This window comes from Brachyhypopomus gauderio, chromosome 1 (assembly GCF_052324685.1).
Source record: "Brachyhypopomus gauderio isolate BG-103 chromosome 1, BGAUD_0.2, whole genome shotgun sequence".
Classification (NCBI taxonomy): Eukaryota; Metazoa; Chordata; class Actinopteri; order Gymnotiformes; family Hypopomidae; genus Brachyhypopomus; species Brachyhypopomus gauderio.
Window position 1 is genome coordinate 26672193 of NC_135211.1, and position 14295 is coordinate 26686487.

The 14295-nt window shown below is 44.0% G+C and overlaps 1 protein-coding gene and 1 long non-coding RNA gene across 5 annotated transcripts; one reads left to right on the plus strand and one right to left on the minus strand.

The window, feature by feature from the left end:
* The first annotated feature begins 7024 nt into the window (after positions 1–7024).
* On the plus strand, positions 7025–14169 carry slc45a3 (solute carrier family 45 member 3). 4 transcript variants are annotated; one of them, XM_077006355.1, is made up of 5 exons: positions 7025–7327; positions 9534–9807; positions 11403–12224; positions 12323–12588; positions 12674–14169. In XM_077006355.1, the coding sequence occupies exons 2-5, from the start codon at positions 9666–9668 to the stop codon at positions 13106–13108; spliced, it is 1665 nt and encodes a 554-aa protein (XP_076862470.1). In that variant the 5' UTR covers positions 7025–7327; positions 9534–9665; the 3' UTR covers positions 13109–14169. The 4 variants fall into 4 exon arrangements, with proteins under 4 accessions (XP_076862470.1, XP_076862486.1, XP_076862496.1 ...); XM_077006371.1 differs by having other exon boundaries at positions 7025–7265; XM_077006381.1 differs by lacking the exon at positions 7025–7327 and adding an exon at positions 8946–9299.
* On the minus strand, positions 7615–9263 carry LOC143514786 (uncharacterized). The gene is made up of 3 exons (XR_013130953.1): positions 9189–9263; positions 8759–8898; positions 7615–8017 (listed from the first exon to the last, which is right to left on the minus strand). It is a non-coding gene; the product is annotated as an uncharacterized LOC143514786 (long non-coding RNA).
* Positions 14170–14295: the final 126 nt, after the last annotated feature.

Consider the following 14295-nt stretch of genomic DNA (forward strand, 5'->3'; position numbering starts at 1 on the left):
AATGTTGGCTTGTCTGATGGTGTGTGTGTGTGTGTGTGTGTGGTAAATGCAGGTTTCTTATGCCATGTTTGCCTTGTAAAGTCTGATTCTGCATCCTCCCATTGTGAACAGAACCCAAACAAACATAAGAGGTTGTAAATTGTTAAAATTGGGTGGAGAACTTCTAAAGCACCATTTTGGATTAAAACAGGTAGCTCTTAAATGACACCTTACCTGCCTGGTGTGGGGAAACCACCGATTCTAAGTAAATACACCTGTTAACATTAATTTGAGAATATTAGACTTTTAGTAGTTTACACAGAGTATTAATGTAATTGTCACATGATCACAGGTTGAATCATTGGGAGGTGTGTGTGTGTGTGTGTGTGTGTGTGTGTGTGTGTGTGTGTGTGTGCGCGCGCGCAGGTGTGTTTCCTGTCTGTCTTGTGTTTTCCACCCGACTCCACACAGGCTGCCTGCTTTAACTTCAGCAGGTGCTGGAATGTGCTCATATGTGGATTGCTGATTTCACCTGATTTCACTCATATGATTAGACACCTTTGTAAGGCAGATGTGGGTTGTCCTCATGTGGGGTTTTTATTTTTATTTTTTTTATTTTTTTGCATTTTGTCTCCTCAGGGGTGCCTGAATTCATAGCCCCCCGCCCGCCCCGCCCCCATCTCCCCAAATGTGTGTTGTTTCAATTGATTTTAATTCCATAAGTCCAAAATATTGTTTTGTCATTCTCCTACTCCAGAATTTTTGTAATGTTTGTTTTTTAAGAAAAGAAATAAAAATGTATCTTGGTTTAAAAAAAACAAAAACAAATGTATGTGTTTTACTAGCAAAGACCATGTAATACGGTGACTGAGTGCCTCTTGCCCCATCTGGAATAAGTAGCCTCGTTTCTAACTCTAAGCATTCAGAGTGGTCACATGATGTGGTCACATGATGGAAACAACTGTGTGTAACTCAGTCTCACCTCAGTGCTGGAGGTGCTATTAATATTCCTGCTTTAACAGCTGCCACTTTTTTGGATTGGCGTTGCAACATTTTATTAATCATCTCTGATTTTGACAAGTGTATGTCTGTTTAAATTATATATAGAAGCCATAAAAGTTGTGGAAAGAATAGAAACACCCAAGCAGGTGTCCAAAGCCTCTGGATGTAATAGTTAACTGAACTCCATTGGCGGATAGTGTTTCCTTGAACTAAACTGATCATTTAACAGTAGTTGAGCTTCAGTTAACTTGAGTGGGATGTTCTGTTCTGGGAAATGTGGCGTGAGTGTCCTCAAGTGGACTAGGTGGAGCCGACATGTAAGATAGTCGTCGTGGCGAGGACGTTCATTGCGCTAGCTGTTCTGCGCTACTGCAGCCATGGTGTGTGTTGCTCCTCAGAAGTGTGCCCCTCGGTCCAAATCGTGTGGTCCGAGCAGCGTCCTGGTCTCACTCCGGTCTTGTTCTTTCGATTCCGCTTGTTTGAATCAGCTAATGAGCCAGTCCAGATTTAGCTGGGGCAAATTTCAGGGTGGGTGGGGTGGTTGTTTTTTTTGTTGGTTTTTTTTTTTTTTTTTTTTAGTAAGGCAGCAAGATGAATATTTTTAAAGCGCTGGGTGGGGTACGTTGCAGGACACGTGGTGGCGGAGGGTCTGTGAGCTTGACGGCCGTTTCCCTTCTGCAGCACGGCTGGACTGGGACTCTTTTTATTACTCGTTTTTTCCTAAACGCAGTTTTAAGTGGACGCATGCTCGCCAGCTGGACTCCTGGAGAACCTCCTCCTCCTCTTGTATAATATTGATGGCTTTTTTTCACCCTTTCATTTATAATGTCCAAACATGATTCCGTATGCTAATGTGCGTTTTGGGCTAAGTCTGTGTCTGTGGATTAGCAAAACAAAAGCCTAGCTCGTCACACCTTCATGTCTGAACATTCAACTATGTTGAACTCTGGAGTTGCCCGTGGGATTTACCTGTTGTGGAAAATGTACATACAGACAAAAATCTGTTCCTACTGGTCAAAGTTAAGAGCCTTTGTCAAGACGAGCTGTGTGCATGCTGCGATTTACAATGTGACTACGGCAATAATGTGATCTGTACATCCCAGTGACAAAGAGAATGATTTCTGGTCTGTAATAAAAGCTTCATCATTTTTATACCGTTTTAACTAGTTGTTTGTGATTCTCAATTTTGTGTTTTGAGCGTTTATTGATTTTGCCCTTTGAATAAATGATCAAACACACACACGTAGGGATGTCCACGCTCAGTCTTAAACGTCCCTGTCCTATCTGTGCAAAGTATTTAATAATTGCCAGGTGTCGTCGTGGGATACAGGGCTGCACACACTGTCCAACACTAGATCTTAACAACCACATGGTGGTGCTGTTACATCCCCTCTTCACTTGTTTAATTCTTTCACTTCTCTTTTTGATCTCTGAGGTTTCTATGACTTTAGTGTACAGCAATCTTGGTTAACGCATATATCTGTAGTTCACATTTTCATTCCCCAAGGAGTAACCTGGGTGAATTTGGGACAGGCATCATAAAGAATGGTTAAAATGTTCACCACCTCATTTGATTACATTTAATTTAAGTTGTCGGAGATCCTGAACCACCTCTGATGCTATAAGGTGGCAGGTATATTCTGTAAACAGTACTGATTCATAGCACTCAAGTAGCCTTGTCTTCCTAAAGCGACCTTCTACAAGCACCTTCCTCAGTGAAATAAGACACTACACTACATCTTCCCAGGCTCTGACGTCAGAATGAACACCACAGACGCAGTCGTTGCTGACTGTATTTGGACCACCACCCAACCGTGTCTGACTGCTCTTACTGTTTTGCAGCTGTATCTTCATGACCTCATATGGTGAATCTGAGCAGTTCCTCCCTCTGCAGTGTTCCCAACAGGCCTCAACTGTGTAGCGCCTGACAGGATTTTTAACTGTTGCACACGGACACCAAATTTAGGCCTAACTGCACATGGACTCCCAAGGCAGGCTGGTAGGTTCACAACTGTTACTGTACCAGTCCCCAGTGTTGATTAGCCACCCCTGTCTTGTAGACTGTCTACACACGATTTCCCAACATCCCTCTTGCCCCTTCATCATGAGTCCATTTCGGATTGCAGGAACTCTGCTGAATTGGACGTTACTTCTCGGCAGTGACGCTGACATGGTGTCATTGTGCCTCTGCGGTTTGGCGCTATTAGCACCTCAAAATACCCAGACTGCATGAGACAGGAAGTAGTCCTCCATGAAGAAGCTGCAGGCTCGTTAACAGACTGCTTGATGACGGAAGGGCTGTAGCCTCTAACTATACCAACACGGCACTTCAAGTAAGCAAACATGACAGAATAAGTAGTCGTGAGTGTATAGTGTTAGTCATTAGTTCAATTTGTGTTACAGCAATGAACATTTACTACTTGTTGCCTAACAGTTCTGACAGCTGAGTTAACGGTTCTTGGAGAAGTGATGCGAAAGGACAGATGAAACAGTGCTGTAAAGTTTATAATCTCCATCTCTGTTTTAAAAAGGTGGGGATTGGTGGCATCTTTACAAAACCCTGCACTGATGAGATGGGTTACCTAACATTTTCAAAGTGATGGCTTATTTCTACATGGCACGATATAGGGATGGGATTTAACGCAGGTAATAAGAACCAATATGCAAATTACCTACTTGGGGGTAGTGAGCTCAACCTGAGCTCTCCACATTCTGATTGATGGGCTGTTTTAGAGAGGACATTTTGGCAGGAAGGAGAAGTGGAAATGTCCAGACGTTTCTGGCACATGATGACGTCTCTAGCTCACCGACTCAGTGAAACTGGGGAGTTTATGTCCTCATCTCTCAAGGCGAGCCGGACTCTGGGTGGTTTGTGCTCTTTATAATGTCTCGATCTTAATACACCATATGCTGCGTGATGGCAGCACAGAGCAAATCGCTTACAAAAAAGATGGTTTGAGTTTTGGTGACATGACTGGTTCCTCATACGTGAAGAAACATGGTGCGCAGGTTTGGGTTAGAAGCATCGGCCTGTGTTGTAGTCTCACCTTTCACCTGTCCTGGAGGGGCAGAGTGTGACACTCAGGTGATTTCAATTGTTAGAAAAACCACTAACTTTACTCTGAAGGTTGGTTGTCATGGAGACATCGAGAGTGAAGTCAATACTTCTATGGCCCAGTAAAGTATCCAATGTATGAGTCTGGTGGTCTAATAAGAATTTTTAGATTTATGTATAAATATTTATCAAGAATGAATCAAACGAAGAAGAAAACCAGGAGTGAAGGAGGTAAGGATGTGTGTACTGGACGTGTTGGTAGCCTGCTGAAGTGCAGACACAGCATGACATTGGGAGGAGACAAACCTTGGCTCTGAGGACAGATTATTAGATAATGTCAAATGCTACAGGGTGTAAAACAGGTACACAATGTGCAAGTGTGGACTTAGCGATGCCTGCACAGCTAAATGACGGAGCTGGAAGGTCACGCAGGCACGACGGCTCCCTAGAACAGCAGCACCCTGCCAGAACCAGACAACACAGAGATGAACACAGCATGTAGTCATTCCAGTTTATAATTCCAGTTTACATTTACGGCATTTGGCAGACGCCCTTATCCAGAGCGACTTACATTTTTATCTCATTTTTATACAAGTGAGGGTTAAGGGCCTTGCTCAGGGGCACCTCAGTTATGGCCTCAGGTCTTGGAATCGAACCCACGACCCTCCGGTCACAAGACCAATTCCCTAACCACCAGTTTAAAATGCCAACTAATCCTCTATAGCCTTACAATATATCTAACAAATCAAATGACTGACTGCACAGGTTTTCAGCCTAGCCTTAAACATTGAAACAGGGAGGTCATCCAATAGCGTGGGAGCTTTATAGGAAAGGCTCCACCCCCTGAAGTTCTTTATTTAAGGTGCTAATAAAAAGCTAGCACCTGCTCAAAGCAGCCATGGCATATCAAAATGGGTCTAGAGTTAACTAAGCTACTGTGAGACTGGACCATTCACTGTTTTGTAAGTCATTTGAAGTATTGTATAACCAACGGAAAATCTTACTGAGTCAGTTAGGATGGGAGTAATGATCAAATTTTCTAGTTTTAGATGGCTGCTGCATTTTGAACAGCTTAATGATGCAAGGCAGGTGTGAACAGTGGTGTAGTCCTAAAAAAATAAGTTGGGGGTCGTTTTTGGTGTGGCGGTGTAGCGATTCTAAATTGTTAAGCGGGGTGGCGATCGATCGCCAGGAGTTGGCGAACTGCTAACGCATCATGTATAAACCTATAGCGTTTGACGTAACTGTCTCAGCAAGAGCAACGTCCAGTTAAAATAAGTGGGGGGTCGCTGTTCCCCCGCTACACACTCCCACTACACTACTGGGGGCGATGCATCCCCCCTGTTAAAATAAGTGGGGGGTCAGCGACCCCCCCCCCCCCCCACTACACCCCTGGGTGTGAACCTACCAGTGAGGGTACTGGTGCGAATTATACAGAGACTGATTCATGCTTACTGGTATGTTCTCATGATTTATGTCAGGATAAAACAAAAAGTAGAATCTATGACACAAATTGCTTTGTAGAAATGTACAAATAACAGTAACTATATTGGTCGTAGAATCGAGTTCCTGCTAGAACCTGTGTAGTCAGATCTAACACCACTTGTAGAACCTGTGTAGTCAGATCTAACACCACTTTTAGGAGGATTAGAATTAATTTGTGTCTCCACAATATGGAATCTTGTTATGATTGAATATTGTAGAGTGCATTCACACCACATTAAGATTCCCAGAAATATGACACCATGTGATAAAATAAAATCAAATCCAAGATGATCTATAATATCCAGTGTGATCATGCTTGTGTATAAATGTTACAGTGGATGTTTAACAGCAGAGCTATATATACCTGTAGATGGCCCAACCTAAACACACCCACACACACCAGTTCCTGTTTGGCTAAGACGTCATGTTTGGCTAAGACGTTTGCCCATTATCTGGTTTTCGTTTGCTCAGACGTGTGGATGAGAAAATAGAATGTGTGTTGTCTTCAGCTTTCGCCCTGTACGGAGTGAACCTTAGATAAGCTTTTTTTTTTGTGAAAAGATCATTTTTACTTTGGAAGGAAATTCTGGCATTCACTCGACTTTGGGATAGAATTCGAAGACATTTATAAATATCATTTAAGTACAGAATGGCCAAAAGTGCAAGATTAACTCAATTAGAACAGCTGGTTTAGGGTCAATGTCTTAAAATATGTTTAATTCATATTTCCCTTTCATAAATAAGACAATATGTTGTCTTATTAGTTATTCAAATCCATTGTGCTTCTTTTACAAGTTTTGTTTATAGCTCATGCCTTATAAATGAATAACAAAAGACTTGTTTGATATAAAACTGACTGATGAAACTCCAGTACACCAGTATTCCAGTACCCCAGTATTCTAATACTCCAGTCGCCCTGCACTCCAGTACCCTAGTATTCCAATACTTCAGTATTCCAGTACCCCATCAGGATGAGGTGCTATTTTTTCCCCTCAAATATGTGAAAACACTTTAATACCACCTATAAATCCATGCCTACTACTTTTTGACTGAAGGTTTGCCTTAATACCAAAAGTAGCTGGTGTTCACTAACTGAAAGCTCAGGTGCCACATACATCCTTTTCCTGAGGATGCAAGAATGCACATTTTAATTTTCATGAACAAAATAGAAAAAGCATAAGCATGATTTAGCAACAAGTCTAGCTCTGTAAATGACTCACAATAGCTGTTATTGCTGACATGACATTATAAGATTGACATTTCTCAACAGCATGTTGGTAACAGGTGACCAACCGGTTCATTGTTTGTCTTTACATAGTACAGCATTATGGTACCAGGTTCACTTTGGATTAGGTACTGTAGATCAATAAAGGAGATTTCATTCATAATTAACAGTGTTTTCTGGCAATGTTTAAAAAGACTAAATATGTCATCCAAAGATCTCCAGACAGAGGCAACACTTATGGATAATACGGATAACACGGATAATACCGATAATACGTCACTGAGTCGTGCAGGTTATTTACCTCGCACTAAAAATGCTGAAGATCAAGTTTGATGCCCGCTGTTATTTCCTACTAGGGATGAGCGACTTGAACATCAGTACTTCCTCGTGCGCTGTCTCGGGCTCCTCCTAACTTCTCTGTTGACTCTTCAAATGCAGTTTGAACTTCAGTCACCTGAGACCAAGACACACATGCTTGGGAGATATGAAGAGAAGGGTCTCCATGCACCTGCAGCACACGTATGTCGTGTGTTTTGGTCCTGTCTGCTTGTCTCATATATATGAGTACATCTGAATGTGAGGTACTGACTGACTTTTAAAGCATTTTTATTCATTTGGTAACTAGCTTAGGGATATTACAGGGAAATGTAGTATTAATGAGATCTGAAATGTGTATTTGACTTCAACTTGCAGGTTTCTCTAGTATGAATTGATTTCCTCTGATTTCCTGCTAAAGTGAATATCCAAGATCACTTCAGGTTTTTAGGCATGTCAGATTAATAAAAAAATATGTTTAAAAGAGAAAGATGTAAAAGACCATATTGTGTAACAATGGCATGAATTGTCTTTCATATAGACAGATTAAATCAGTGGGTGAAAGTGATCATAATCTCTTATATGAAACAAGCATTGTATTAAAGGTGTCAATCAGTGCCTGATAAGAATTTTGCTAGATACTCTGGTCACAAACAGTAGCTAATTACATGTAAAGTTAATGGTTGTTGAACAATAACGAATGCCTTCAAGTCATTGCCGAAATATTTTTTAATTTGAAGTATATGGGAAGGCTCCTAATGCCACTCTTTCTGCAGATCTCACATTTAAAAATTAAAAATCTCAAGTTAAAAATTCCAGTTTTTCACTTGAGCGGAGCATTAGGTGAACGCTGTCTCATCCCCACAGAGCAGAGGATGGTAACACAGGTAAAGGTCTCTGCTCAGGGTGGTTCTGTTCTGCTGCATGTCAGTAGATGAGTAGAAGCTTCTTCTGGGCTGGAAAAGTGGTTCAAATGAGAAAACATCCGGCCAATAGTCTCAAGACATTATGTGCATAACATTTATTTTATTACGTGAACTGCAGTTTGTTTAGTGAGACTTGGCCAACAGTCGATGTGACACGTCACACTTTCTTTTTTTTGGTTACACACTTGAGCTTCTCCGGGTTTCCATCCAAACCTTTCGAAAAAATAATGCGCAATTTCCAAGTTTCGGCAGAAAAAAAATGCGAATTAAGCCTTGTTTCCATTCATTACAGTTATGCGAATAAATTTTAGATCACGTGAGAGGACGCCAAACAATAGTGGTTTTACGTTCATCTGGCAGTTACGCATTTTTGCACTTTGAGGTTTTGAAACATTTTTTTTCTATACATGGAGAAGTTAAATTCAATTTTTGCTCTCTCCAGAACTGTTTTTGTATGCATTTGCCATCTTTACATCGCGATCATGTACAGAACCACATGACCGCATGATACGTCATCGTTTATGCGAAAAAAAACACTTTTCCATCCAGTTTTTCCGAATTTTAGCGATGCGATAATCTAACTTTTCCACCTCCTCCTAGCGTAAAAATCTTTTTGCGATATTTGGGGCTTTTTTCGAATTTTGGTCTTTTTCCATCCAGCTTTTTTCATGCGCATTTTCAAAATGCGCAAAAACTCGGTGGATGGAAAACCCTCTTCTTACACACACACACACGTTGTATTTTTAGTTCAATCTTCGTTGTTACACTCACAGAAGGTTTTAAACACGCGGATAATTTTATGCAATGAAGTAGATCCGGTTCTGCTTGAGTGATCCCTCCGCATCGTGGAAGGACATCACAGGTGCTGCGTAGCGTTGGAGTTCAGGTGTTTGATTTGAAACCTACAACCGCTGGTCCAGGATCAGATGTCAGTCCTTATGCGCAAAGCAGCATTAACTACACATTACTGTAGGCCTAAATGCTAGTTATGTAAGCTTTTCCTAGAAACATGACTGATCAGCTCGACAAATAACTCACTACAGTTGCAGTTTGAAATAGACTGCAGGTTACTCCAAATTAAACTACACACTCAGCATACTTCCGTCTCGGGTTAATCCGCCGGCCAATGTTCACCGGCAGCATTTGAAGGATGTTTCGGGCTAAATAAGCGCGCGCACGAGCGCACACAGCTCCTTCTTACCGTGGTATCTGCACCTTCTCCTAACTGACCCCTCCTACTGATTACAAACACAAGTCTACAAAAGGTTCAGCAGCCAACAGGAACCGATATGCAACTATCAATCAATCTGGTGTAAATAAGCTGCTAAGGATTAAGTTCATTAGTCACCTCCGTGCCATGCACACGTTTTCCTTGTGCAGATACGGATTTAAGTCCTGGGGGTAAATGGCAATGACATTAAACATAAAACAAAACTAATACATGCTGTGTAACTAAACTGCGCAGGCCTAATGAATACTAGATGTCTAAATGTACAGCTCAGGCATGGTAGGTTACGGATGTCTTTTTTATTTTTTATTTCCACAGGCAACATAGCTGACCGGAGGACTTCTATCACTAACAGAAGTACCAGAAGAGTCGCTCCATGTACCGAGTCTTTGGGCTTCTCCTCACAGCATTAGTGCCTGGCAGACGGAAAACACAGCGGGGGCCCTGGACATGCGCGGAAGGCTCTTTGACTTGCTCCTGGTCAACGTGTTGACGTGTGGGCTGGAGATATGTATTGCGACCGGTACCATCTACATCCCCCCCATGCTGTTAGAGGCTGGTGTCCAGGAGCAGTTCATGACGATGGTGTTGGGTGAGTAACCGTGGAACAGCCAACATCTCTGTGTCAGACGAGTGTCTGACACTTTCATGAATAAGCACACTGAAATGAGAGCAACAGTACTTTTCAAGCAAGGAACCTGAAATATGTAAAACATAATGGGGGAAAAATTTCAAACAATGACGTTTTATAAATGTGGATGAAGGTTGTTTTATTGGCCTTGTGCGCGTGTATTTAAGTGTGGCTGTACTGATCTGTTTGGAGTCCCGCAGTGCGTGTTCGTCCAAATGGATCATTAAACAACTATGATACAACTATCAAACACGCATCCAATACTCATGCGTATGTACAACGCTCATGTTCCACTGAGATGCAGTTGGAATATTTTAGTTTGCTGTCAAGGACAATTAGCATAATGACGTACATTTATCATCTAATATTTAAATTATGAAAAACATTTATAAACCGCATACCTCATTGGTCGAAAGTGAAGTCAAGACAATTGTGGTAATACTAGAAAACCTGAACCCCACTGGCCACCATAGATCTTGGATGTGTGATGTGTGATGTGTACTCATGGACCAACCAAAGACACCGTGTTCATGGTTGGGATTGTGTTCAGCTACTGCCACTGAAATTTGAATGGTGAGCAAGAACAGTCAACAACATTTGGGTATGGTATAAAGTACAAAGTTTATTAAAGACAAAAGACAGAAAAATGGAAAGATGGATCGATCCAGAGATCTCTGTCACACACACTCGAGTGTCTGCAAGAGAGAGCTTCCCCCCCTCTCACAGACCATAGTTCTTTACTATTTTGCTACATGATTACATCATACTTCCAGTTATGCATGTTGTGTCTCATTGGTGGCCCACGTGAGGTGAGGTGATGGGGTGAGGTATCACGCGAGGTGATGGGGTGAGGTATCACGCGAGGTGATGGGGTGAGGTATCACGCGAGGTGATGGGGTGAGGTATCACGCGAGGTGATGGGGTGAGGTATCACGCGAGGTGATGGGGTGAGGTATCACGCGAGGTGATGGGGTGAGGTATCACGCGAGGTGATGGGGTGAGGTATCACGCGAGGTGATGGGGTGAGGTATCACCCCTCCCCTGCCAGGGTCCTCGGGCCAAGGCCTCCTTGTTCCTCTGGTCTGCCAGATGTACCATTCTGACGCAGCTCATCCTTATCTACAGAGCTGAGACAATCAGGACTGTCTGTCTTCAACTCGGAAGGAGAGCTCACACACACACACACACACACAATCTACTAGAAATAGATAGGAAGAGAGGGAGAGACTACAAGCATGTAAAGTATACAATGAACAATGTCTACTAAGCCTAACATGTTCAATATACCTTAATAAATTGATTTCCATTCTAGTTATTACTAAGAGTGATTAATACATATATGAATACTGATTAATATGATTGCAGAGACCAAATATTAATATTTTACCCACACTACTTAACCACCAGAGGTGGTGTTTCTTGAATCTTGTCTAATGCTCCTTTTTAAGTATTTTCAAATTATTTCGAAACGACTGCACTAGATGATAAATATGTTTTTCCATGTAGCTACCTTTTACTATTTTAACCGAGTTGATGGTCTCTGTCTCCCCCTGCAGGTGTGGGGCCTGTACTGGGATTGATTTTTGTCCCACCCCTCAGCCTGGCGAGTGACAGCTGGAGCAGCCGTTACGGTCGCCGTCGCCCGTTCATCTGGGCCATGTGTGTGGGCGTGCTCTTGGGCCTTGTGGTCATCCCTCGTGTGTCCCACATCGCCGCCGTGTTCTCTGAACAGCGCCTCCGGTGGCTGGAGGTCCTGCTCCTGGTCTGTGCCATCTGTGTGATGCAGTTCTGCAGCCAGGCGTGTTTCACCCCTCTGGAGGCGCTCATGTCGGACCTCTTCCCAGGAGAGCAGGAGAGCCAGCGTGCGTTCTCCATGTACTCGCTGATGGTCAGCTTGGGCGGGTGTGTGGGCTACCTGTTGTCCGCCGTAGACTGGAGCGCGCTGCACGCCGCCACGTACCTCGGAGGCCAGTTAGCCTTCATCTACGCTGTCCTCACAGTCATCTTCCTCATGTGTCTGACCAGCACGGCCTTCATCTCAGAGGAACAGACGGCGAGAGCCGGAGGGAGCAGGGTTGAGGGGTCCAGGAGGGCTGTGGGGGGACTGGTGAGGCCTAGCTGCTGGCCACTGGTTCTGCTGTCTGGCGCTTGGGTCCTGCGTCACGCCCTGGTTGGTTTCCTCTCTTCCATACCGAGGCTCTGCTCGTTGTGCAGCCAAATGCCCCGGGTGATTTGCAGGCTGTTCGTGGCCGAACTGTGCAGCTGGATGGGTCTCATGACGTTCGTGCTGTTCTACACGGACTTTGTGGGGGAAGGCTTGTACAACGGGGTTCCCGGTGCTCAGCCCGGGTCCGTGGAGAGGCTCCGCTACGAGGAAGGTATCGCCGCGCCCCCGTCTCCACCTGTGTTGCGTCTGCACGACACCATGACCTCTTCAGGCTCGTGTCAGCTGTACTCTCTTCCGATTGGCCCACAGGTGTGCGGATTGCCAGTCTGGGTCTGTTCCTGCAGTGTGTCACTGCTGTGGGCTTCTCCCTCCTGACCCAACGGATCTTGGCTCTGGTTGGCACGCGGGCCCTGTACATGAGCAGTGTGGTTCTGCTCGCCCTGAGCACGGCAGTGATGACCATGTCCCGCAACGTGGTGCTCGTAACGGTCATGGCCGCTACGACAGGCTACACCTTCTGTATGCTGCAGATAGTACCCTACACACTCACCTGTCTCTACCACTCGGACGAGCAGGTAAGACGTGCACCCTTTCATTTCTTCCTACTGTCTTTGGAAAGCCAAACTTGAAAACATTTTTTTTGTTTCTCTTTTGATCTAGGTATTTTTCTCCAACAACAGACCCAAACTCCAATCTAACATCGACGGGCTGAAAATGATCAAGTCAACCCACAGCCAGTTCCCCAGCATGTACCAAAACGGCAAAGCATGCACCAATGGGGCTGCGGTAGGCGTCCCCAGCCTGAAACCTCCTCCCAACAAACCCACACCACCCAGCTTGCTTGATCTCCAGGTGTCTGTGCCCATGGACCCTGACGCTCCCCAGCTCCGTAGGGGCATCTGCCTGGACATAGCCATCCTAGACAGCGCCTATCTGCTCTCCCAGGTCCTGCCGTCCCTCTTCATGGGCTCCATCGTGCAGCTCTTCCACAGCGTGGCTGCCTACATGATCAGTGCTGCATTTCTCAGCATGCTGGCGGTCTACTTTTCCAGCAAGATCGTCTTCAGCAAGGCCGACATGGACGCGCTGAAGTGACTTCACAAAGCCTTTATTTATTTAAATATTAATCGGGCGTCTGATCAACGTCGGGGTGAGGAAGGAGATGCTGAATGCGTTTCTTTGTGGTCAAGGAAGTTCGAATTTATGAACGCTCATCATCTTGATGTCATTCCGAAGACTGATGGGCACAGAGCATTGTCACGCTAAACAACAACTCTTGTGTATTTAAAATGTGTATCAACCCATAAGACAAAAGCAGACTTGGGACAGGAAGACACAATGAGACTGAATGTCCTGTGTACCCTCATTTGTTCTGACTGGCATGCTAATGTAAGGGTGGAATGCTGACTGTAATTGCACATTATGCAAACCAGGAATGAAAGTGTCAGCAGAAGAGCTGGTGTTCCAACAAAACATGAAATATAGACGATCTAAAATGCTGCCCTGGCAGAGTGGTTCCTGGTCCTGCCGAACAGCTGCACTGCATGCTGGGACCTTTTCTTGGCTCTGTTTTTAACGCATGAAAGATGTGTTGATGGGCTGAGCTGATTCAAGAGTGTTGCTGGGGGCAACGCTAACATGTGTATTCTATATCCTGTACCTCAGGATCATGATGAAGCAAACTTTTCTTTAGTAGAACTTCGGGCAGATGAGTCTCACATGTCACTTATCACATCTGTTTCATTCCATGCATAACAACCATATGAAGGATAAATGCATCTCATGAGCATAATGTGAGATACCTAGTGGTTTTCTACCATTTACTGTCCCTAGAGCATTTGCTGAGAGAACTGACACAGGCGCGAGATCGGTCAAACCCTTCTGTCGCCAACAGTGAGTTGTAAGCAGATGAACAGCTACAGGACAGCTGGTCTCTTCTTCACCCCAAACCTTATTAAAGTTGTTTCCTATCATTTACAATTGGACATAATGAACTCTTCCCCACTAGTTTGGGACTCTGAAGAGTTTCACTGCACTTGGTAAATGTGCCCTCGTATCGGCGTTTAGGAAGAGAACCACACATCTTGTTTTTGTGAACGAACGTCTCTGAATATGGCTACCTGTCTGTTCTACTAAAATAAACATGCTCATGTTCACTCAAGCCTTTATTTGTGCAGGAGTTTAGAGACCGTATGGATGTAGCAACAATCCTAGTGTTATTTAAAATATCTTCTAACTAAACATTAGGGAACACGTATTTAAAGGTTATTCAGGTGTATCTA